This window comes from Podarcis tiliguerta (assembly GCF_965153285.1).
Source record: "Podarcis tiliguerta genome assembly, chromosome: 2".
Taxonomy (NCBI): Eukaryota; Metazoa; Chordata; class Lepidosauria; order Squamata; family Lacertidae; genus Podarcis; species Podarcis tiliguerta.
Genome location: NC_139535.1, coordinates 2,963,833 through 2,987,445, shown reverse-complemented (window position 1 = coordinate 2,987,445; position 23,613 = coordinate 2,963,833). Strand labels below are relative to the sequence as shown.

Below are 23,613 nucleotides of genomic sequence, written 5' to 3'. Positions count from 1 at the left end.
CGGCACCCCCCTTGCCCTGACCATGGGGGCCCCTTTCTGTGAATCTTCCGATTCGCTGGAAAGACTCGGAGACCTCGGACCGCTGTCATCGCTAACATTTCCTTCGGACTCCTCCCCCTCGCTCTCTATTTCCTCCCTCTCCTGTGCCTCTGCTCCTGAACCCCTGACAGCCGCCTTTGTTATAGCTGCAATCTGCAGCTTTTTTACAAATTTAAACAGATAAATGTATATTTTGTTATCAAAGTTATCATCGACTTCCCTCCCCCCCCCATCCATGGTTCATTTTAATAACTCTTTTCTACTACATAATCTGGGATGTGGGTGGCGCTGTGGTCTAGCTCCCGCCGCTCAGTCCCTGCTTCTGCCAACCTAGCAGTTCAAAAGCACGTCAAAGTGCAAGTAGATAAATAGGTACCACTCCTGCGGGAAGGTAAATGCGCTGCTCTGGTTTGCCAGAAGCGGCTTAGTCATGCTGGCCACATGACCTGGAAGCTGTACGCCAGCTCCCTCAGCCAGTAAAGCAAGAGGAGCGCTGCAACCCCAGAGTAGTCTGCGACTGGACCTAATGGTCAGGGGTCCCTCTACCCATTACCTTTACTACATAATCTATTCCCCTCCCCCACATTCTTGTTTTCCCAATTGTATATCAAATTTTTGTTAATTGCTCTTTAATTACTCCATTAGCCTGTCCGTGTTGCATCAAGTTCAGGATCTGTGCACTTGCCTGTTGATTTTATTGCACTGCATATGAGTGTGCAAGTATAGCTCCGGCGACCCAAAATAATCAAAGAGACGGGACAATTCCCCTATGACGAAAGTTTGCAGCGTCTGGGGGCTTTTTAATTCAAAGCAGGGCACTCCAACCCCTCAGACCAGGTGGGCTGCCAGAATACCTTGACACGGGACCCAGGGGCCACTCACCGAATTAGATTTAGGGATGTGTGTTTATACTCCCCCCTCCATATCAGCACAGAGAATATTTAAGGTTCAGGGAAGACTTGCAGTTTCGTCGTTTTATTTAGCATGTTTCTTTACTTAAGCAAACGCAATTCAAGATTACAAAGGAGAAAAATGTAAGTTTATCAAACTAATACAGAAAATGCCACCTAGCAAATTAGGACAAAAGAAAACAAATAATTCCCTAGGCGTAGGCCTGATTCTATCAACAAGAGAAGACAGAGTTTGGTGCCCCAAAAGGTGGCAATATCTATACCCCGTCTCCCCTCTGAAGAGGAAATTTTTACAACACACATTCAAATTGGTTGGTCATCTTCACAATTGCCAGAGGGAAACATCTCTTTTAGACCAAAGGAAAGCTATCTGGTTTGTAGATCTGTACACATAAAGAGAAAGCAATCGTTCCATTATGAAGGCTACACATACAGCTGTTTTCATCGAAACGTCCTTTACTTTGATATTTGATGTGCTTAAGAGTAAAAGTTGGCACTTGGTAGATCTGGATTTCTACCAGGTCACATAGTTCCTTTTCAGTCTAGACAGATATTAATTGGCACATCAGTCCTTTAATTTGCTGAGCAGTTTGTTATAAAGACAACAGAGAGACGCTTTGAGGCTTGGCTTGTGTTAAGAAAGGCCAGGGGGTTGGAAGACACTGCTTCGCACTTCTGTCAAGGGAGCTCCTGTGTTCTTCACCAGCTCTCTGAACGCTGAGCTGAATTACGCTGGAGAAAATGGGGTATTCTGGCTCTGTGGTCTAGGCCTGCTCCTTTTTCTTCGTGGAAGTGGAAGAACACAGGACATCCACAACAGCACAACAAACCACTGGTGGGTATAGGTCAGGGGTCTGCAACCCGCGGCTCCAGAGCCACATGTGGCTCTTTTACACCTTTGCCGCGGCTCTGGGGCGGATACTAGCGAGGGGAGGAGGCACATTATGCGCCCCGACACTCCCCACTGTGGCGGGCGCTGTACTGGCTGTGACGTCGCATGGGGGCGGTTGTTAATTTAACGTTTATTTCCACGAGGAGGAGTAATTCTGAGGGGTCAAACAAAGAAATAATAAAAAAGTGACAAGAAAGTTATTTTTATAATGAGTTTTGCGGCTCCCAGTTGTTTTTTCTTCGGAAACGGGTCCAAGTGGCTCTTTTTGTCTTAAAGGTTGCAGACCCCTGGTATAGGTGTTTGTGGGCGTTTAAATGGCCCTTTTGTGATTTGGAAAGTTATGAATGATTGACGCCATATCGGCAGATCAGGATAGCGATACGACTGCCCCATAAACAAACCGGAATCAATGCCTAATGACACCAGATTTAGTCTAAAGACCATGCTTCAACTGCAGATGAATGCGGTATAATCTGAATAAGCAAGACATCTGGAAGAGACTATAGGCTTAATAAGGCCTGGACAGAAGCTTTAACCACAGAGTGATCAATTCTGCTGTCTCTCTCCTTACATGAGAGATAGTAAGGGCCTCACTGTGACAGAACTTCCGCAGAAGTGGAAGGCTCCATAACGGTCAAACCAATCATGGAAAGAACTGGGCTCCCCCACCCGTTTATTACAATTTTTCAATAATACATATAGCAAAAATGTTAGTATGCATTTCTTATTCCGTAACTTTCTGTAATAAAACAAAATGAGACGAAAACAAAGGTGGGGGAAAGAGCAAGACATAAAAGAAGCTAAGAATCTGCAAGTGCATGGAGCTATATAACAGGTGATTGGATTGGATGACTTTTGGGGGAGCCTTCCAACACTACAATTCTCTGATTCGAGGGAGAATGGGACTTTCCATTCGTGGGTCAATACATTTCATTCTAATTCAAGTTGTTGCAAATTCCATGCTATTTCATACGGCTGATCCACTGTATGGGTTCTTTGATGTGAAGTAAGTTTGCAGCTTGTACTGAAGCTCTTTCCACACTCAGCGCATGCACAGGGTTTCTCCCCCATGTTGTTTTTCTGATGTAAAGTAAGACTCCTACGAGAATTAAAACTCTTTCCACACTCCAGACATTTGTACGGTTTCTCCCCTGTGTGGGTTTTTTCATGTGAACTGAAGTTTGCCTTCCGACTGAAGCTCTTTCCACACTCCAAACACGTGTGTGGTTTCTCTTCTGTGTGGATTCTCTGATGTTTAGTGAGTGCTCCATTGTCCACGAAACCCTTTCCACACTCCAGACATTTGTGCGGCTTCTCCCGTTTATGGATTCTCTGATGTGAAGTAAGGTGCCCAGTTTGACTGAAGCGCTTTCCACACTCCATGCACTGATATGGTTTTTCTCCTGTGTGAATTCTTTGATGTGAAGTTAAGCGTCCATTTTGACTGAAGCTCTTTCCACATTCGTGGCATTCATATGGCTTCTCCCCCGTGTGGGTTCTCTGATGTAAACGAAGGTGTCCACTCTGACTGAATCTCTTTCCACACTCTTTGCATTCGTATGGTTTCTCCCCTGTGTGGGTTCTCTGATGTGAGGTTAGGAGGCCGCTCTGACTGAACCTCTTTCCACATTCACGGCATTCGTATGGTTTCTCCCCCGTGTGGGTTCTCTGATGTAAAGTAAGGTGTCCACTCTGACTGAACCTCTTTCCGCACACTGTGCATATGTAGGGTTTTTCTCCCGTGTGCGTTCTTTCGTGTGAAATAAGGTTTCCAATGTAACTGAAGCTCTTTCCACACTGCATGCATTCATACGGCTTCTCCCCCGTGTGGGTTCTCTGATGTAAATTAAGGTGTCCACTCTGACTGAAGCTCTTTCCACACTCCGTGCATGTATACGGTTTGTCTCCCGTGTGGGTTCTTTCATGTGTACTAAGGTTTCCCATGAAACTGAAGCTCTTTCCACACTGCATGCATTCGTGCGGCTTCTCTCCTGTGCGGGTTTTGCTATGAGCATAAGTCCACAAGCATCTATATGATTTCATCCCTGTGTGGGCTATTTGATGTTCAGTAAGTGCTCCTTTAGCAAGCTCCTGCTGCACTCCTTGCATCTCCCCTGATGTGGGCTCCGCTATATTTATTTAACTTTGGTTTATTTTAGAATATTCCCCCTCCCCACCCCAGGACCCTTTCCCTTGCTTATTGTCCCTTTGTCATATTCCACTGGGACCAATATTTCGTGGATATCAACAACATGGAAGGATTTCTCTCTGTGTGTGTCTCTCTCTCTCTGTGGTTTCCTTTGTGCCTCAAATGTATCCTTGGATTTCTAGATGTCCTTTTTCTTCCTTCTTTTTGCTGACACCACATATGATTTCCTATAATTTTATTTGTCCTGCTTTTGATCTGTTTGGGGAAAATAAGAAATGAACATGAAAACCTGTTAGGTGTTCAAGCCTGCTACTCTTTATTCATCATCTCCAGAGTTCTCTCCCTTCCTCTTTCTATGCCCTGCTGAATAAATTGATTATGCTACTGTCTGAAGACAATAACATAAATTCCTTTCTGGTCCCTCTTGATAGTAATAACAGTAATAATAATAATAATAAATTTTTATTTATATCCCTCCCTCCCCAGCCAAAGCCGGGCTCAGGGCGGCTAACAACAATAAAAATAATACAACATTCTAAAATCATTTCATTATAAAATTAATTCAAATCAAATTGATGGCAACCATTGGGCTAGAGTTCTGTGAAGATTGCCAAAGGAGGGAGTCAGGCTGTGCCCTGGCCAAAGGCTTGGCGGATACCTCTCTTCATCTCCCAAGCACATCTCTCGCTTTCACATGTGTGGGTTTATGAGGAAATTTTTATTGGGAGGAAGGTAAGGGAGTAAAACTCTGAAAGGGTAGAACAGACTCACTTCTTAGGAGAAAAGAGAAGATTGTTATCTAAATTTCAGTGTTTTTAGATGGGAATATGTTTCATTCTGGGGGCATCGAATTTGAATTTCACAAGTGCCATCTGTGAACATCAGATTAGTGAGCCCCGAATTAGGCAAACACACAGCCTCTTGAGATCACGTGACGTTTTTAGTTTAGGACTGCTCTTCTATGTTTTTAAGCTACTCCCTGCTTTTGTCTTAGAGCTGTCAACTTAGAGACTGTTTTATGTTCTCGGTTGCCTTGTGTTGCACACATCTGGCTGAGTTTCCCCAGCCACTCTTCCAATCGAGTGTTAAAAACAATACAGCATTAAATATTAAAAGCTTCCCTGAACAGGGCTGCCTTCAGATGTCTTTTAAAGATAAGATAGCTGCTTATTTCCTTCACATCTGAAGGGAGGGCGTTCCACTTTGAGAAGGCAGACGCCACTACTGAGAAGGCCTTCCGTCTGGTTCCCTGTAACCTCACTTCTCGCAATCAGGGAACCGGCAGTAGATAAACTGAAGTTAAAAATGCGTACCTACAAATAAACAGACTCGTAATATATCTTATGGCCTTGTGCGTCCTGCACAAAAATCTCTCCCCCGCAAAAGAAGCAGGAGATGAGTTCAGATTTCAGCAACAGGGGCCGTTCTTCTTGAGAAAGCAAAACCATAACTGCTATTCATAACATTCACGAGACCACATAACATAAAAGACCTACATTGGCTCCCAGTACGTTTCTGAGCACAATTCAAAGTGCTGGTGCTAACCTTAAAGCCGCAAGTGACCTCGGCCCAGTATACCTGAAGGAGCGTCTCCACCCCCATCGTTCTGCCCGGACACTGAGGTCCAGCGTTGAGGGCCTTCTGGCAGTTCCCTCCCTGCGAGAAGTGAGGTTGCAGAGAACCAGGCAGAGGGCCTTCTCGGTGGTGGCGCCCGCCTTGTGGAAACACCCTCCCATCAGATGTCAAGGGAATAAACAACTATCTGACTTTTAGAAGTCATCTGAAGGCAGCCCTGTACAGGGACGTTTTTAATGTTTGATGTTTTATTATACTTTTATATTTGTCGGAAGCCGCCCAGAGTGGCTGGGGAAACCCAGTCAGATGGGCGAGGTATATATAATAAATTATTATTATTATTACGGCTGCAACAGAAATCTCAACCACACTCACACCAAGGTTGCAGGTTCAATCCCCGTACGGGAGAGCTGCACGTTCTTGCATTGTAGGGGGTCAGACTGCATGATCCTGAGGGTCTCTTCCAACTGTACGTTTCTACGATTCTAATTCACTGGATAACAAGTGTTGGGTTACTGTATGTGGGGCTCTGTGTGGGGCTGCCTTGGGAAAGTGCTCAGAAACGTCAGCTGGCTCAAAAGAACTGCAGTCAGATTGTTAACCAGGGCTGGTTATCGGGAGCATAAGACTCCCTTGTTACAACAACTCCACTGGCTAGCAGTCTGCCTCCAGGCACAATTCAAAGCAAGCTATCTTAATGACTGTATTCGTTCCTAAGAACCTACCTGGGTTTGAGATCTGCAGTGGAGGCCCTTTTTCTCTGTCCCGCTACCCTCCCGGGGAGAGGGCCTTCTCGGTGGCTGCTCCCCCACTTTGGAATTCCCACCCTAGAGAAGCCAGAGAAGCTTTCTCCTTGCTGTCTTTCCGCCGGCAGGTGAAGACTTTCTTGTCCCAACGGGCTTTTGGAAACTGATTGCTTTTCGCTGTTCTTATTTTATCCGTAAGCCGCCTTGAGTCTCTGTCAGGAGGAAAGGTGGGGTTCAAATAAATATAACAACCACAACAACAGCCGCCTGGTAAGGTGGGCTGGTCTGAGAAAGGTTTAGCTGCCCCAACCACAACCTTAAACCAACCCTAGCTGTCATACTGGCCCACCTTACAAAACTCTTGTGAGACTGTACTTTGAACCCTCAGCCAATAGTTTCTACTTTCTACCTTCGCTGTATTCTTGTCCGGACCCGTAGTTTTAGGCATGCCTCCTGAGGCACGTAAAAGTCGGCATGTCTTTTTCATCTGCAATTCTGCTGACGATTTAACAGGATGCAAATTTTATTTAAGAAGTAGTGAGGCCTGCTCTCTGTGTGTATTTGTGTCAATGGTGTCTCCAAAACTTTTTGACACATTACTTGGGAAGACAGGCAAACTAATGCCAGTGTCCTGGAAGAATCAAAGATCACCAGTGTCGAAACAATGATTCTTCAACATCAACTTCGTTGGACTGGTCATGTTGTGTGGATGCCTGATTATTGTCTCCCAAAGCAACTACAGTGGTACCTCGGGTTAAGAACTTAGTTCGTGCTGGAGGTTCGTTCTTAACCTGAAACTGTTCTTAACCTGAGGTACCACTTTACGTAATGGGGCCTCCTGCTGCCGCTGTGCCGCCGCTGTGCGATTTCTGTTCTCATCCTGAAGCAAAGTTCTTAACCCAAGGTACTATTTCTGGGTTAGCGGAGTCTGTAACCTGAAGTGTCTGTAACCCGAGGTACCACTGTACTCTATTCCAAACGTAAAAATGGAAAGTGTAATGCTGGTGGTCAACAAAAGAGGTTTAAAGACTGTCTCAAGACAAAATAAATGTGTTTTTTTTAAAAAAAGTAGTATAAACACCAGCAATTGGGAAACACTTGCCTGCGAGTGCTCCAATTGGAGAACAGCCTTTACCAAAGGTGTCATGGGTTTTGAAGATGCTCGAACTCAGGACGCAAGGGAGAAATGAGCTAAGAGGAAGGCACGCTTGGCAAACCCTCACTGTGATCAAATCTCGCTTGGAAACCTACATCCCTACTATGGAAGGATGTGTGGATCCAGAATTGGCCTCCACGGTCACTTACGGACTCACTATTAAGACCATGTTTGTGGAAACAAATCTTTCTCGGCTATGAGTGATCGCCAAAGAAGAATTTGTGTGTTACCGGAGAGGGTGGTAGTGGCAGCCCTAGAAAAGAAGAAACCTTCAACTCAGCACCATTCTGCCCGGAGCCAGTCCTGCAAGAGAAGCCCAGCAGTGCCCTCCATCAAACACCTGGAGAAGCTCCTTTGAAACTCCAGGTGAGAAGGGAAGCAAATATTTTTTATTTCCTCCAGCCTTTTTAACAAGGCCACTGACAGCCTGGTTCTCAGGACGCTAGTCAGTTCCAAATGCCACCCCCCCCCCTTTGCTTAGCACAAGGGTAGGCAAACTAAGGCCCAGGGGCCGGATGCGGCCCAATCGCCTTCTCAATCCGGTCCAGGAATCAGCGTGTCTTTACATGAGTAGAATGTGTGCTTTTATTTAAAATGCATCTCTGGGTTATTTGTGGGGTACAGGAATTCGTTCATTCCCCCCCCCAAAAAAAAATATAGTCCAGCCCCCCATAAGGTCTGAGGGACAGTGGACCGGCTCCCTGCTGAAAAAGTTTCATAGAATCATAGAGTTGGAAGAGACCACAAGGGCCATCGAGTCCAACCCCCTGCCAAGCAGGAAACACCATCAGAGCACTCCTGACATATGGTTGTCAAGCCTCTGCTTAAAGACCTCCAAAGAAGGAGACTCCACCACACTCCTTGGCAGCAAATTCCACTGTCAAACAGCTCTTACTGTCAGGAAGTTCTTCCTAATGTTGAGGTGGAATCTTCTTTCTTGTAGTTTGGATCCATTGCTCCGTGTCCGCTTCTCTGGAGCAGCAGAAAACAACCTTTCTCCCTCCTCTATGTGACATCCTTTTATATATTTGAACATGGCTATCATATCACCCCTTAACCTCCTCTTCTCTTCTCCAGGAAGAAAAAAGTTTGCTGAACCTGGCTTAGCAGGAAGGAAGCCAAACAGGCTCCTTTATTTTATTTTTTCAGGTGGAGGGGAAAAAGCAAGGAGCAGTTCACCTAAGATGAAAACAACACAGCTGAAAACAAAGCAACCAAAATATCCAAAAGAAACTACGCCACATGATTAGCTTTTAATGCTCTCCTTAGCTTTTCCCCAGAGGTTTTTAAGCAGAGATTGGATGGCCGTATGTCATGGAGGCTTTAGATGAGTTCCCGGCACTGCAGGGGGGGGGGGTTGGACTAGATGACTCGTGGGGTCCCTTCCAGCTCTAAGATTGTATGATTCCATAACAGGAAAGCAGCAGAGTCCTTCCAACCTTCCCCCTTCCCAAACACGCCATATTTCTGAATTTAGGGGGACCCCATAGGACTGGCTGCAGCTGGATAAGCCTGGATCCTTGAGGTGGGGGTCCCTCCGTCCCTCTTTTTTTGTGGGGAGGGGGAGGCGGGAGGAGTCCTGCTACTGCTCCATCCATCCCACTCAGGCAAGGCTGTTTCCTCTGCATCCAGGCGCTTGCTTTCCCCCCCACCCCGTACATCCCATGTCGTCTGAGATCTGGGATTTGGGGGGCGGGGGGGGGCGCTTCAAAGGATTTCGTGCAACGGAGAGCCATGCAGCCGCCTAGCCTCCGCTTTGCAGCTCCTTTGCATGGATTAGCACCCCCCCCAACCCCACCCCGAGCCTTCCTTTCCCATTCCAAAATATAAAAATAGAATTATCCTCCCCTCTGCTCCTTTTACCTGTTTGACCTCGCCAGGCATCAGCCTCCTCCCCCATCGCCGAGAAGACGAGTTCCTTCCCTGCAAAAAAAAGGAAAAAGGGAGGGACTGTGACCCCCCCACTCCTCCCCTTTGCAAAAAAAACCTCCTGCCCCTCTAGGAATCCCAAAAATTCCTGGCCGGAAACCGCCTCTCGCCACTCAATCGCCTCTTTCCACGCATTTCAAGTGCGTCACTCGCAACTTCGGGTTTGTTTTCGAAGGCAGTGAGAGAGAGCTGTAGAGCTATTGCCTTGTAGAGCAAACCCGTTAAGACTCCTGCCAGAGTTCGAGTGGGAACCGGAAGTGATGGGGCGCGCGAGCACGAACACACATAGAATCATAGAAGAGTTGGAAGAGACCACAAGGGCCATCGAGTCCAACCCCCTGCCAAGCAGGAAACACCATCAGAGCACTCCTGACATATGGTTGTCAAGCCTCTGCTTAAAGACCTCCAAAGAAGGAGACTCCACCACACTCCTTGGCAGCAAATTCCACTGTCGAACAGCTCTTACTGTCAGGAGGTTCTTCCTAATGTTTAGGTGGAATCTTCTTTCTTGTAGTTTGGATCCATTGCTCCGTGTCCGCTTCTCTGGAGCAGCAGAAAACAACCTTTCTCCCTCCTCTAGGTGACATCCTTTTATATATTTGAACACGGCTATCATATCACCCCTTAACCTCCTCTTCTCCAGGCTAAACATGCCCAGCTCCCTTAGCCGTTCCTCATAAGGTACGCAAACATCCACAGACCCAGAGTGCTGGACGAAGGGCCGAAAAGAGCTGAGATTTAAGGGGATTTTTGGGGCCACGGTGTCGCCAGGAAGCCGTGGATCCGTGATTTTTGTGGTGCTTGCTGTGGCTATGGCTAATGATGTTTGATCTGATGGTGACTTCGGGCTGATCTGGTGCAAAAATCATGAGGATCCGTGTTTTTTAACCATGTTTTTGCACCATTGCGGCCCCACGAAACAGTGGATGCGTGATTTTTTTGATGCTGTCTACAGACCAAAACATGGTCTACAGGGACGCAGGTTCGCCAGAAGCGGCTTAGTCATGCTGGCCACGACCTGCAAGCTGTACGCCGGCTCCCTCGGCCAATAAAGCGAGATGAGCGCTGCAACCCCAGAGTCGGTCACGACTGGACCTAATGGTCAGGGGTCCCTTTACCTTTTACCACTCTCTCTCTCTTCAGTCATCCTCATCCTGTTTGGGGCCTTTCGGAAACCAGATGTGTATATTGGTTCAGGTTCCTCCTCTTATACCAAGCTCAGAGTGACCTTATCTCTGCAATTATTGCAGCTCCCAGATGAAATTCCCAGTATCATGGCTGGTGTGTTGTGTGACCCATTACAGCTTATGCAGTCAGCTGATATAGACACCTAGGTGTTGGCTGAGGGGGTAAACAGGTCAACTGGAGACTCAGATAGCCATCTGAAGCAGAAATCATGTTTGGGGAAATTATTTTTTAAAAATCACCAGCATAATAAAAGTGAATGCAATTCATTTTATTTAAGGTGCAATAATCTACCATTCTTTTAAAAATAACACTATACAACGCACTGATTAAATGGGAGAAAGAAGTTGTGAAACTAAATCTATGAAAGCATCTGGTAAAGTGGGCATTACCTGCAAGCAAAATGTAGCTCCGGGGATTAAAATTAACTATGAATTTTACCATAGCTAAGTATATGCATTCGCCCAGCTAAATTCCACCCCTCCTGTAATCTAATGCTTCTATATTCCCAGAGCGACATCTTAATTTAACAGAAGCTGCCAACAGAGAGGTTAATCTCAGGGAACAAGCTCCTCTGGTCTTGGAGGAAGGTTAGACCCAAGGTCAAACTGGTGTCCAGGAAGAAGAGTAGAAGAAGAGTTTGGATTTGATATCCCGCCTTTCACTCCCTTTAAGGAGTCTCAAAGCAGCTAACATTCTCCTTTCCCTTCCTCCCCCACAACAAACACTCTGTGAGGTGAGTGGGGCTGAGAGACGTCAGAGAAGTGTGACTAGCCCAAGGTCACCCAGCAGTTGCATGTGGAGGAGCGGAGACGCGAACCCGGTTCCCCAGATTAGGAGACTACCACTCTTAACCACTACACCACACTGGCTCTCATCAAGGATAAACATTAAGGAAAAGGCAAGATACAAAATTAATAAAATACTGAACCACACTTCGGAATAAAGGGAAATGATTTATAATGAGCTGGAAAAACTGTCAAATATAACTTTTGCTTAATAATAATAATAATTTTTATTTAGACCCCATCCTCCTCAGGCAATACTGGGCTCAGGGTGGCTAACAACCAATAATAAAAACAAGTTGATTAAAATTCAATTTAAAAAAAAAATTAAAATACAATATTAAAACATTAGGATGCAGCCTCTTTACAGGAGGAGAAAGGGAAAAGAAAGAGGGGGAGGGAATCAAACTGATTCTAAGCCAAAGGCCAGGTGGAACAACTCTGTCTTACAGGCCCTGCGGAAAGAAATCAGATCCCGCAGGGCCCTGGTCTCATGAGACAAAGCGTTCCACCAGGCCGGAGCCAGTGTTGAGAAGGCCCTGGCTCTGGTTGAGGCTAATCTAACTTCCTTAGGGCCCGGGACCTCTAGGGTGTTGCTATTTATGGACCTTGAGGCTCTCCATGGGGCATACCGGGAGAGGCGGTCCTGTAGGTACGAGGGTCCTAGGCTTTAAAGGTCAAAACCAGCACCTTAAATCTGACCCTGTACTCCACCGGAAGCCAGTGCAGCTGGAAAAGCACTGGGTGAATATGCTCCCATGGCAGAGACCCCGTGAGGAGCATCACTGCAGCAATCTGCACCCGTTTAAAAAAACCCCAGAAGCTTTTCTGTTAGGAATAACTGGTTTAGTGGTACCCAAAGAACAGAAAAAATTGTTTATGTATGCTACTATGGCTGCTCAAATGATATATGCCCAGAGATGGAAAGAAGAAGCAGTTCTGACCACAGAGGATTGGCAACAAAAAATGATGGAGTATATAGGAACTTACTGGAAGAATAAGAAATCAAGAAAGAAGATGCTATAGTATAGAATTTATGGAATATCTGCAGGATCATTGTAAACAACTTAAAATCATTGCCAGGACTGATATAAAAATGTGCAGTGAGAGAAAGTTAAATAGAATTTAAAAGAAAAAGTTTGTAAAAAGGTTTGAATTGGATATGCAGTAGTAAACGAGATAACATAAGTATCTGCAGAAAGGGAGGGGAGAGGGTCGATATTAAGATTTGGTGTTTTAAATTGATTATGTACTTTTTTTTGTTAAAATATCTGTAAAATAATAGAATGAAAAATGAAATGAAAAAAATAAAGGAGATAAATAAAATTACTTATAACAACTAATTCATTGCCCAAGAAAAACCTCATTTTTTCTTTGGGCAACTCACGATGATCTGAGAGCTTTTTCAGGGTACGCTCTGGTGGGCCAGAGCCAATGGACACGTCCATTGCCAGCCTTCCATCCCACTATGGGCACGGCGGCACGGCTGGGCCAAAGCATACTCTCTACGCAGCATCAGATGAAGGAGACTCTAGGCAATACATGTCCAGGTGCCCCAAAGTTCTTGTTTCTACACTAGTTTCATGCCTCCCTTGGTTCTTCCATGTACAGTAAGGTTTCCTGCTTCCATTGCAGCGCTTTTCCTATTCCATTCACTTAAGAGGGTTTCTCCATGGTGTGGGTTTTGTGGTGTGATTTGAGACTTCCCATATCATAGAATCATAGAGTTGGAAGAGACCACAAGGGCCATCAAGTCCAACCCCCTGCCAAGCAGGAAACACCCTCAGAGCACTCCTGACCTATGGTTGTCAAGCCTCTGCTTAAAGACCTCCAAAGAAGGAGATTCCACCACACGCCTTGGCAGCAAATTCCACTGTCAAACAGCTCTTACTGTCAGGAAGTTCTTCCTAATGTTTAGGTGGAATCTTCTTTCTTGTAGTTTGGATCCATTGCTCCGTGTCCACTTCTCTGGAGCAGCAGAAAACAACCTTTCTCCCTCCTCTATGTGACATCCTTGTATATATTTGAACATGGCTATCATATTACCCCTTAACCTCCTCTTCTCCAGGCTAAACATGCCCAGCTCCCTTAGCCGTTCCTCATAAGGCATCGTTTCCAGGCCTTTGACCATGGTTCCTTCCACACTCATGAATTTCTCCCCAGCATGGGTTTTGGATAGAAGTTAAGGCTTCCACTATATCTGAAACTCTTTTGATGTGCCATACATTTAAAGAGTTTCTCCCCGGTTGGATTGGTCGATGGGATCTGAGGCTTAGAGAGGTTCTTTCCACATGCCATGCATTTAAATGGCTTCTATCCTGTGTGGGTTCTTTGAGGCTTAGTAAGGTCACCTCTCCCAGCTGGTTCTTTCCACACTCCATGTGTAAATGTGGCTCCCCAATGTGGATTATTTGATGTAAAATAAGAGGGTAAGAACAACTGAACCTCTTTCAATACTCCATACATTAATGCGAATTCTCCACTGTGTGGGTTCTTTGATGTAAAGTAAGATTACTCCTTTGACTGAAGCCCTTTCCACACTCCATACATTTAAACGGTTTCTCCCCGCTGTGGGTTCTTTGATGTAAAGTAAGATTACTCCTCTGACTGAAGCACTTTCCACACTCCATACATTTAAATGGTTTTTCCCCACTGTGGGTTCTTTGATGTAAAGTAAGATTACTCTTCTGACTGAAGCATTTCCCACACTCCTTACATGAAAATGGTTTTTCTCCTGTGTGGATTTTCTGATGTAAAGTAAGTTTACTCCTCTGAGTGAAGCATTTTCCACACTCCATGCACTTAAATGGTTTGTCCCCTGTGTGGATTCTTTGATGTAAAGTGAGTTTACTTCTCTGACTGAAGTTCTTTCCACATTCCATGCATTTAAAGGGTTTTTCTCCCGTGTGGATTCTTTGATGTAAAGTAAGTCTATTTCCCTGACTGAAGCTCTTTCCACACTCCATGCATTTAAAGGGTTTCTCCCCTGTGTGCATTCTTCGATGCACAGTAAGGTCACAAGTCCTACGAAAGTTCTTCCCACACTCCATGCATTTAAATGGTTTCTCCCCTGTGTGGATTCTTTGATGTGATTTGAGGCTTCCCCTATCACAGAAGTTCTTTCCACACTCCATGCATTTGTAGGGTGTCTCCCCTGTATGGGTTCTTTGATGCACAGTAAGGTCACTAGTCCTACGGAAGCTCTTTCCACATTCTCTGCATTGGAATGGTTTCTCCCCTGTGTGGATTCTTTGATGCACAGTAAGGGCACTACTCCTAGGGAACTTCTTGCCACATGCCATGCATTTAAATGGCTTCTCCCCAGTGTGGATTCTTTGATGTGATTTCAGGCTCCCCCTATCACAGAAGCTCTTTCCACACTCCATGCATTTATATGGTGTCTCTCCTCTATGGGTTCTTTGATGCAAAGTAAGATAGTAATTGCGACTGAAGCTCTTTCCACACTCCATACATTTAAATGGTTTCTCCCCCGTGTGGGTTCTTTGATGTGCAATAAGGCTTCTGCTCTGGCTAAAGGTCATTCCACACTCCATACATTTCAGTAGTTTCTCACTGGTATGGATTCTGTCATGTACAGTAAGGTTATGCCTTGAACCAAAACTCTTTCCACACACCATACATCTGTGAGGTTTTGCTCCTGTATGGGTTATCTGATGTGAAGCAAGGTTTCCACTCTGACTAAAACTCTTTCCACACTCCATACATTTAAATGGTTTCTCTCCTGTGTGGGTTATTTGATGTGCAGTAAGTCTTCCCTTCTGGCTAAATCCCTTTCCACACTCCATACATTTAAATGGCTTCTCCCCAGTATGGGTTCTTTGATGTGCGATAAGGCTTCCTTTCTGGCAAAAGCTCTTTCCACACTCAATACATTTAAATGGTTTCTCCGCTGTGTGGGTGATTTGATGTGCAATAAGTCTTCCGCTCTGACTGAAACCCTTTCCACACTGCATGCATTTAAATGGTTTCTCCCCTGTGTGGGTTTGTTGATGGAATCTAAGGTTTCCACTTGTGCTGAAACTCTTTCCACACTCTATGCACACATATGGTTTGTTCCCTGTGTGTGTACTTTGATGTACATTAAGATACCCACTGCTACTGAAACACTTTCCACACTCCATACATTTAAATGGTTTCTCCCCGGTGTGCGTTCTTTGATGCTGAGTAAGGTCACCTTTCCCACAAAAGCTCTTTCCACACTCCATACATTTAAATGGTTTCTCCCCTGTGTGGATTCTTTGATGTGCAGTAAGGTTTCCACTCTGGGTAAAGCTCTTTCCACACTCGATACATGTGTAAGGTTTCTCTCCTGTATGGGTTCTTCGATGTGAATAAAGGTAACCTCTCCAACTAAAGCACTTTCCACACTCCTTGCATTTAAATGGTTTCTCCACTGTGTGCGTTGTGTAATGTAACTTAAGGCTTCCACCATGTCTGAAACTCTTTCCGCACACCATACATTTAAACGGTTTCTCCCCCGTGTGGGTTCTTTGATGTAAAGTAAGGGTATTCTTATGAGTGAAGTTCTTTCCACACTCCATGCAGTTAAACGGTTTCTCCCCTGTGTGGGTTCTTTGATGTAAAGTAAGGGTGTTCCTATGAGTGAAGCTCTTCCCACACTCCTTGCATTTATATGGCTTCATCCCTGTGTGGGTTTTTAGATGCTTAGTAAGGTTACTAATGCCACTGAAGTTCTTTCCGCACTCTCTGCATTTAAATGGCTTTTCCCCTGTGTGCGTTGTTTGATGCTGAGTTAGAGTTCCGCTGCGACTGAAGCTCTTTCCACACTCTAGGCATTTGAACGGTTTCTCCCCTGTGTGAGTTCTTTGATGTTGAGTAAGAGTTTTACTATGACTGAAGCTCTTTCCACACTTCAAACATTTCAGTGGTTTCTCTCCTGTGTGGATGTTGTAACGTACATTAAATTGAGTTGGGTGACTATATAGTTTGCTGCGTTCTGGACATGCTTTCCCAGTGTTTCCTGTGTGATCTTCCTGTGAACTCAGGGGTACATGGACATCGATGTCCTCAGTAGCCAAGGATTTAATTCCCCCACTCTTCAACATGTTTCCTACATGCTTTTGGGGTGCTCCTTGATCTACAAAAGTCTCTTTCCATGCTTCTTGCTCTACATTTTCTGGTGACACCATGGATGGCTCCTTGTTATTCTCCCTGTTTTGCCCGTTACCTTTTCGGAGGGGAAGGAGAAAAAGAAAAGGTCATTCAAATTGCAAGGTAGAAGCAGACACTTTGAATCGGGCCCATTTCTCTGCTACTCTGATTTTACCATTTTCAAGCATCTCCCCCTTCTCCTTTCCATGCCCAGCTGAATCCGAGATTATCAAGGGATATGTGTCATGTAGTGAGGGGGGCAGAGTCCCAAGGACTAGCTGGAGAAGCTCTGGGGTCCACATTTGCCCTTGTGGGTTATTCCAAGAGCCCTACATGGGCCAAGTAGATGTGGACAGGAACCCAGAAGCAAGACATAAAGGCAACAAACCTCTCATTCCTCTCTTTCCAGAAGAAAAAGAACCCCAGAACACAACTAAGTACCTACCTGCTGAGGTCTCCCCTTCTTTGAGATCCTGGAGAAATGGATCGTGTCCTTCTTCCCAACAGGAACGGAGATCTGATTCTTTCAAGGAAACAGACAGTGTTAGATACCTTTGATCACAAAACATCCAGCCATTCTAATTGATCCGTATCTACGAGTTCAAAGCCAAGGAAAGGGATTATGTACTGTCATTGTGGCGATCACACAGGGTCCCCGGACGTTTCACCGTCTATTGATCCCTGTGCCACCACTTTTCTTGCTCCACCACCCAGGTCCTACCTGGGACAATACTGAGTCCAGTCAGGGTTAAATTGAAACATAAACTTTTGTTAACTTATTGCAGTTTAACAAGTGCGTGGTTTCTTAAACAGTATCAGTCAATTACAAGCATAGGGTACCTATCCAGACCTATAACTTCCGCTACCTGCTCTCACTCACTAAACCACCTCTCAGATATTTACTTGTCTTCCTAGCTCCTTACTGTTCCTGACTCAGCTTATTTCGCTACACTAACTCAACCTACCCACAAACTCTATCCCAATTCACTCCCACAACAACCAACCACCCAACTCCCAACGAACTCTCCTCTTTGCCCCTCCCAGAGCTGGTTTTATAGTCCCACTGACTCCACCCCCCTGGGTCCTGACTGGGTAACCTGTTTAACTATTTCACCTCCAGCACTCTTTCATATGTTAACATCACAGTCATACCTCCGGTTGAAGTCGCTTCAGGTTAAGCCTTTTCGGGTTGCGCTCTGCGACGACCCAGAAGTAACGGAGCGTGTTACTTCTGGGTTCCGCCGCTCGCCCATGAACAGACACTCAAAATGACATCACACGCATGCACAGAAGCGGCGAATCGCGACCTGTGTAAGCGCAGACACGGGTTGTATTCGCTTCAGGATGCAAACAGGGCTCCAGAATGGATCCCGTTCACATCCAGAGGTACCACTTTATTGAGATGCTATAAATATGCACCACATGACTAGGAGGGGCCTGTGTGGTCCCTGCTATTACAAAGTGTGGGTTTATAATGTATTATGTATTTACCCAGCAACATTATGCCCATAAGAAGTTCACGCTCACAAGAAGAATAAAGGAAGACTGGTTAATTACTTGAAATGCAAGCATAAATGGTCAATACCAGGGAAATGCAACATGGTTTGATTTCAGAAAACTTCCCCCAAATGAGGAGGCTGGTAAAAAGGAAGTTGGTAAACCATTCCACTTGATTTTATACTGTAGATCAGGAAAGGTACCAGGGCAGCAAAGAGGACACTGGGACGGTTAATCAGCAGAGACAGAGAAGCAGTGAGAGACTAGAAGGTTTCCTTCGAAAAACTGAAATTTTGTCCAAATTAAGAGAACAAAAGGAACACAAACTCTGGCAAGAAAAGGTGCTAAGAGACAGAAAGGGATGCTAGAAAAGACACTGAGGAACGCATTGCTAGAAACATACCAAGGCCAACGACAAGAAGTGATTTAAATATGATTTAAGTTATTTAAATATCACTAGCAGGAAACTGTCTAGGGAGGCAGCTGGAAACATGGGTGGCAAGAGAGTCAAAGGAGTTGTGAGGAAGGAAAAGGAGATTGCAGAGAAGCCAAACAAATTATATCACAACAGAGGAAATAGGGCAAATTCCAGGACCTGAATTAACCTTTGCAGGAGACAAAGTCTAGAGAAGTAAGGCGGATAGTGAGATATGAAGTTCTGGGCCTAATAAAATGAAACTCAAGGGGTGGTCAGCTGTCTTTGTCATGGCCATGTCTGTGGCAGTGTTGCACTGCTGGAAGATAAAGGTACTGCCCATTTTAGCTGTCAGTCAACACCTCTGTTCTGGAGGCAGCTGAAACCAGCATGGGGCCATATTGTGCTTCTTCGAGAGTGTTCTGAGCAGTTAATACCCTGCTCAGTGCTAGACAAGAAGCTTACACACATGGCCAACATGCAACGGCTTGGAATTTCTGTGGCGGATTCATTTACCATGTATTATTCTCTCCTGGACCTTGCTATCTCATTTTTCATCAGAGCACCTGATCAGCTCAAAGATTAATGGGGCTCCTTATTTTTCTCTGAGCAACACTTCAAAATAGATGCCAGCATAGTCAAATGAATATATCAATCATATTTTTTTATAAAACAATAATAAATTTAATAATAATAAATTTTTATTTATACCCCACCCTCCCCGGCTGGGCCCAGGGCAACTAACACCAAAGATGAATTACAATAAAACGTAATAGAAAAAACAAAAACAAACAACAACAACCAAACAGTTAATTAAAATACAGCTTAAAATGCAGCCCATAAATCAAGACCATAAAGGGAGGAAACTTCAGATATTCACCCGAGCCAGCTATCCATGCTGGTCCTACATGGGCCAGCAAAAAAGCCAAGGGAAAATTTATATACCAAATCACATATAAGGGGTCAGAGTGAGTCAAAGCCGAAAGCCAGGCAGAACAGCTCTGTCTTGCAGGCCCTGCAGAAAGATGTCAAATCCCACAGGGCCCTAGTCTCTTGTGACAGTGTGTTCCACCACATCGGGGCCAATGCTGAAAAGGCCCTGGCCCTAGTTGAGAGCAATCTACACTCAAATGTAATTTAAAATGATGTTTTTAAAAAATAAAAACAAACAAATAAATAAAAAAGATCGCTAGATCCAGTGGGCATCCATTCCAAGAGGTGACAAAGAACTTAAATTGCTGATCTTATATCAAAAAATGTAACTTGTGCCTTCATCAGCTTCCGTACCCGACAACCAGGATAGCTCAGTTGGTTAGAGAATGGAGCTGATAACGGCAAGCTTGCAGGTTCGATCCCTGAACGGGACAGCTGCGTATTCCTGCATTGAGGAGTTGGACCAGTCAAGAGGCGAGGGGAAAGCTGCTCTTGTGCTCATATCCTGCTTGCAGGTTTGCCACAGGCATCTTTTGGGCGCTATGGAAACAGGAAGCAGGCCAAATGGACCACTGCACTGGCCTGATCCAACAGGATATTCGTATGTTCTTCCTACACTGCATGATTAAATGGCACAAACAGCAAATTCACGCCTCCAACGTCTAACAGCCAAGAGGAATAAAAAATGCATCCTTACCCAGAGAGGCCACCATCTCATAATTCTCCTCCATGACTTCCTTGTGCAGAGCTCTTTGGCCAGGATCCAGCAGAGCCCACTCCTCCTCCGTGAAAATCACAGCCACCTCCTCAAAGGTCAAGAGGGCCTGGAAGAAGAAGAGGAGGAAGACAGAGCTTCTCCTAGATCCCCATCATCCCCACTCAAGACAGAGGGAGGCTGGGTGGTCCCATCTGTGCCTCTTCCCTCCTCCCTGCTCCCGTTGCTCTTTCCCTACCTGAGGAAGCTGCCTGGCTCCTCTTTCCATTCCACCTTTAGGAAGAGACGGTCCAAACAGTGCCTCTGAGGCCATTGCACTGGCTGTAGGCGATTTGGAGGAGGCGTAAATTGGGCCACTTCTGGGACTCTCTCAGCTGTTGTCATGATGTACTTCAAAGCAGGGAGCAGCTCTTAAGTGGTGCCATTGCAGGGTCTGCAGAAGAGAGAAACAGGGAACATGTCATCCTGTGTACAGGAGGTTTATAGCATTATAAGCTGTCTCAGCCTTTAGGGGACATTCAGCATATGTTCATCCAGATACACAAGTTAGTAAAGTTTTATGATCAAATTCAAAAACACATAAAGAAAGGTTATTCTTAATTATTATTATTAATAATAATAATAATAATAATACTCTGCCCATCTGGCTGGGTTTCCCCAGCCACTCTGGGCAGCTTACAACACATAAAAACGGTAAAACATTAGACATTAAAAATTTCCCTAAACAGGGCTGCGTTCAGATGTCTTCCCAAAGTCAGATACAGTCATATCTCATGTTACGTTTGCTTCATGTTATGTTCTTTCAGGTTACGTCCCGCGGTGACCCGGAAGTACCAGAAAGGGATACTTCTGGGTTTCGCTGCTTGCGCATGTGCATAAGCGCTAAAGAGTACTTAAGCGCCAAATCACAAGCCGCGCGTGCTGCAGGTTGCGCTCTTTTCATGTTGCGAACGGGCCTCCGGAACACATCCCGTTCGCAACCAGAGGCACCACTGTAGTTGTTAATTCCCTTGACATCTGATGGGAGGGCATTCCACAGGGCAGGTGCCACTACCAATAAGGCCCTCTGCCTGGTTCCCTGTAACCTCACTTCTCGCAGTAAGGGAACCAGCAGAAGACCCTCGGTGCTGGACCTCAGTGTCTGGGCTGAATGTAGTGGGGGAGACGCTCCTTCAGGCCTACAGGGCCGTTTAGGGCTTTAAAGGTCAGCACCAACACTTTGAATTGTGCTCGGAAACGTACTGGGAGCCAATGTAGGTCTTTCAAGACCGGTGTTATATGGTGCTGGCAACCACTCCCAGTCACCAGTCTAACTGCTACATTCTAGATTAGTTGTGGTTTCCAAGCCACCTTCAAAAGTAGCCCCACGTAGAGTGCATTTCAGTAGTCTAAGCGGAAGATAACCAGGGCATGCACCACTCTGTGGACACAGTCTGTGGGAAGGTAGGGTCTCAGCCTGCAAACCAGATGAAGATGGTAGATAACTGCCCTGGACACAGATTTTGCACCTCCATGGACAGCTGTGAGCCAAAATTGCACCCAGACTGCACACCTGGTCCTTCAGAGGCACGGTTACCCCCCTCAAGACCAGGGATTCCCCCACACCTGCCCACACTGTCCACCCACAAACAGTACATCAGTCTTGTCAGGATTCAACCTCAATCTGTTAGCCGCCATCCATCCTCCAACCTCTTCCAGACACTCATATATCTATAGACCTCGCTTTTCGTTTCCTTCAATCAGCTATCTGGCAAACCATTTTCTGACCTTTGCAAACATTTTTAATAAAGGAAAAAGCAACCTCGTAAATTATTGCCCATCTCTGGTTGGAAGAAAACTGGTATTTTGAGAGAATCAGGTTGCAGAATCAGGTTGCAGAAGGTGTGTGAGGTGGGAAGCTTGAGAGCACTCCAACTAGGTCAAACTAGGACTGGGGGAAGGAGATACGAAGTTTGGTGATATTGGCACCCTAGGCCAAAATCCAGCCTTCGAGTCCTCCTCATCCAGCACTCAGGAATCTCCCCATGCCAAACACCGTCTCCATCACTGCCCTGAGTCCTTGCTGACAGAATTTACGTGGCCGGAAAGGATCCTTTGAATGGTACCTCGGGTTACATACGATTGTGTGAATACAGTGGTACCTCGGGTTACATACGATTTAGTTTACATACGCATCAGGTTACAGACTCCGCTAACCCAGAAATAGTACCTCAGGTTAAGAACTTTGCTTCAGGATGAGAACAAAAATCACGCGGCGGCAGCGGGAGGCCCCATTAGCTAAAGTGGTGCTTCAGGTTAAGAACATACCTCCAGAACGAGTTAAGTACTTAACCAGAGGTACCACTGTACCTACTGGACAAAGCTCAGTCACATCCCTAACTCCACCCACTTTTGTCTCTGGCCCCACCCACCAATGGAAGTGGCCCCTGGAAGGCTGCCAAGGCAGCGAATGTGGCCCTCTGGCTGAAGAACGCTCCCCTCTCCTGTTCCAACCACTACATTTTGCTCTGCTTATCATCCTGACCCACCTTACAGGGTTGTTGTGTGAGCACTGCCCAAGTGGTGGGCTTTTGAACCCCTTTAACACTAATTTCCCCTGTCAATCTGGATGTTTTTAAGGCAGGGGAGGAGGGGGGACCAGAACGAGGCTGGCAGCCCCAGCAGAGAAAGACCCTCAGCATCCCTGAGCTGAGCCAATCCTGCAAGAGAGTCCAGATCCCTCCCCCCCTCCACGGAGGCTTTGATCTCCCCCTCCAGCAAACTCCTAAGAAGGTATCTAGAGAATATCCCCTTTTCGGAAAGAAAAAGCATCGAAACCTGCTGGTGGGGATGCATGTTATTCCCCTAGTGAGCTGGACAGGGGGCATTTATTTGATTCATCCAGCCTTGAGACTATTTAGAAGTCTTTTAAGTCCCTAAACCATTTCATATCCCTGCACCAAATGCAAGGAAGTCTCAGAATCCATTCCTCTGTTCATACATGGATTGAGACAGACAGACAGACAGACAAACAGACAGATGATAGAGCAGGCAAGCCCCATGTTGCACAATCAATCACATGACACGGCTCACCCCCCTATTTGAATGGCAATGCCCATCCACTTGGGTTGGTGGTAGCGGTCCCCTCAAATATTTTATGGGGGGCATCCAAGAGACCTCCCCCCCTCCTAGGACCTGGCTCCTCTGGTTGGGGTGGGGAGACCACACTTTTCAGCTGGGTGGCCTGGAACAACGTCCCAGGGGGGCGCTCCTCCCTGCTTTTCTCCCATTCTCCCCCCCCAAAACCCCTCCCCCCTCTCCACCAATGCAAAATTACCCCCCAAACGTGTCGCACCTCTTTCCCTTCTTCCTGCTCCTCTCCAGGCCTGCTCCTCTTCCGGGGAAAGCGGGTTAAGACCCCTCCCCGCCTCTCGAGTAGCCGGAGGTCATTGAGCCAGAGAGAAGGGTGAAGAAACCGGTGGCGCCACCACTGTCTGCTCCCACCCGCAGATCAGAAGCTCTGCATTCGTAGCTCTATGGGCCGCCGCGTTCGAAAGGGAACCCGAAGTGTCGC

General features: G+C 46.0%; 2 protein-coding genes across 3 annotated transcripts; both read right to left on the bottom strand.

Annotated features, from left to right (window-relative positions):
• Positions 1–2,772: 2,772 nt before the first annotated feature.
• LOC310670697 (uncharacterized protein) lies at positions 2,773–9,623 on the bottom strand (the record flags this gene model as incomplete). Of its 2 annotated transcripts, XM_083426385.1 has the most annotated exons (4): positions 9,332–9,562; positions 7,699–7,771; positions 6,292–6,524; positions 2,773–4,246 (listed from the first exon to the last, which is right to left on the bottom strand). In XM_083426385.1, exon 4 carries the CDS (start codon positions 3,949–3,951, stop codon positions 2,773–2,775), a length of 1,179 nt encoding a protein of 392 aa, XP_083282511.1. In that variant the 5' UTR covers positions 3,952–4,246; positions 6,292–6,524; positions 7,699–7,771; positions 9,332–9,562. The 2 variants fall into 2 exon arrangements, with proteins under 2 accessions (XP_083282511.1, XP_083282510.1); XM_083426384.1 differs by lacking the exon at positions 7,699–7,771 and having other exon boundaries at positions 9,332–9,623.
• A 4,100-nt stretch (positions 9,624–13,723) lies between these two features.
• Positions 13,724–23,499, bottom strand: LOC310670132 (uncharacterized protein). Its single transcript, XM_083424828.1, has 5 exons — positions 23,395–23,499; positions 20,299–20,493; positions 20,043–20,169; positions 16,946–17,023; positions 13,724–16,576 (listed from the first exon to the last, which is right to left on the bottom strand). Exons 2-5 carry the CDS (start codon positions 20,371–20,373, stop codon positions 13,833–13,835), a joined length of 3,024 nt encoding a protein of 1,007 aa, XP_083280954.1. The 5' UTR covers positions 20,374–20,493; positions 23,395–23,499; the 3' UTR covers positions 13,724–13,832.
• Between the last annotated feature and the right edge of the window lie 114 nt (positions 23,500–23,613).

Bases quoted from the DNA above. Each gene is read 5' to 3' on its own strand.
- LOC310670132 (XM_083424828.1), bottom strand. From the start codon at position 20,373: ATGGCCTCAGAGGCACTGTTTGGACCGTCTCTTCCTAAAGGTGGAATG. The intron at 20,170-20,298 runs GTAGGGAAAGAG...TTCTTCTTCCAG, and splicing joins GAGCCAGGCAGCTTCCTCAG to GCCCTCTTGACCTTTGAGGA. The intron at 16,577-16,945 runs GTAGGTACTTAG...CCCTCCGAAAAG, and splicing joins AGAAGGGGAGACCTCAGCAG to GTAACGGGCAAAACAGGGAG.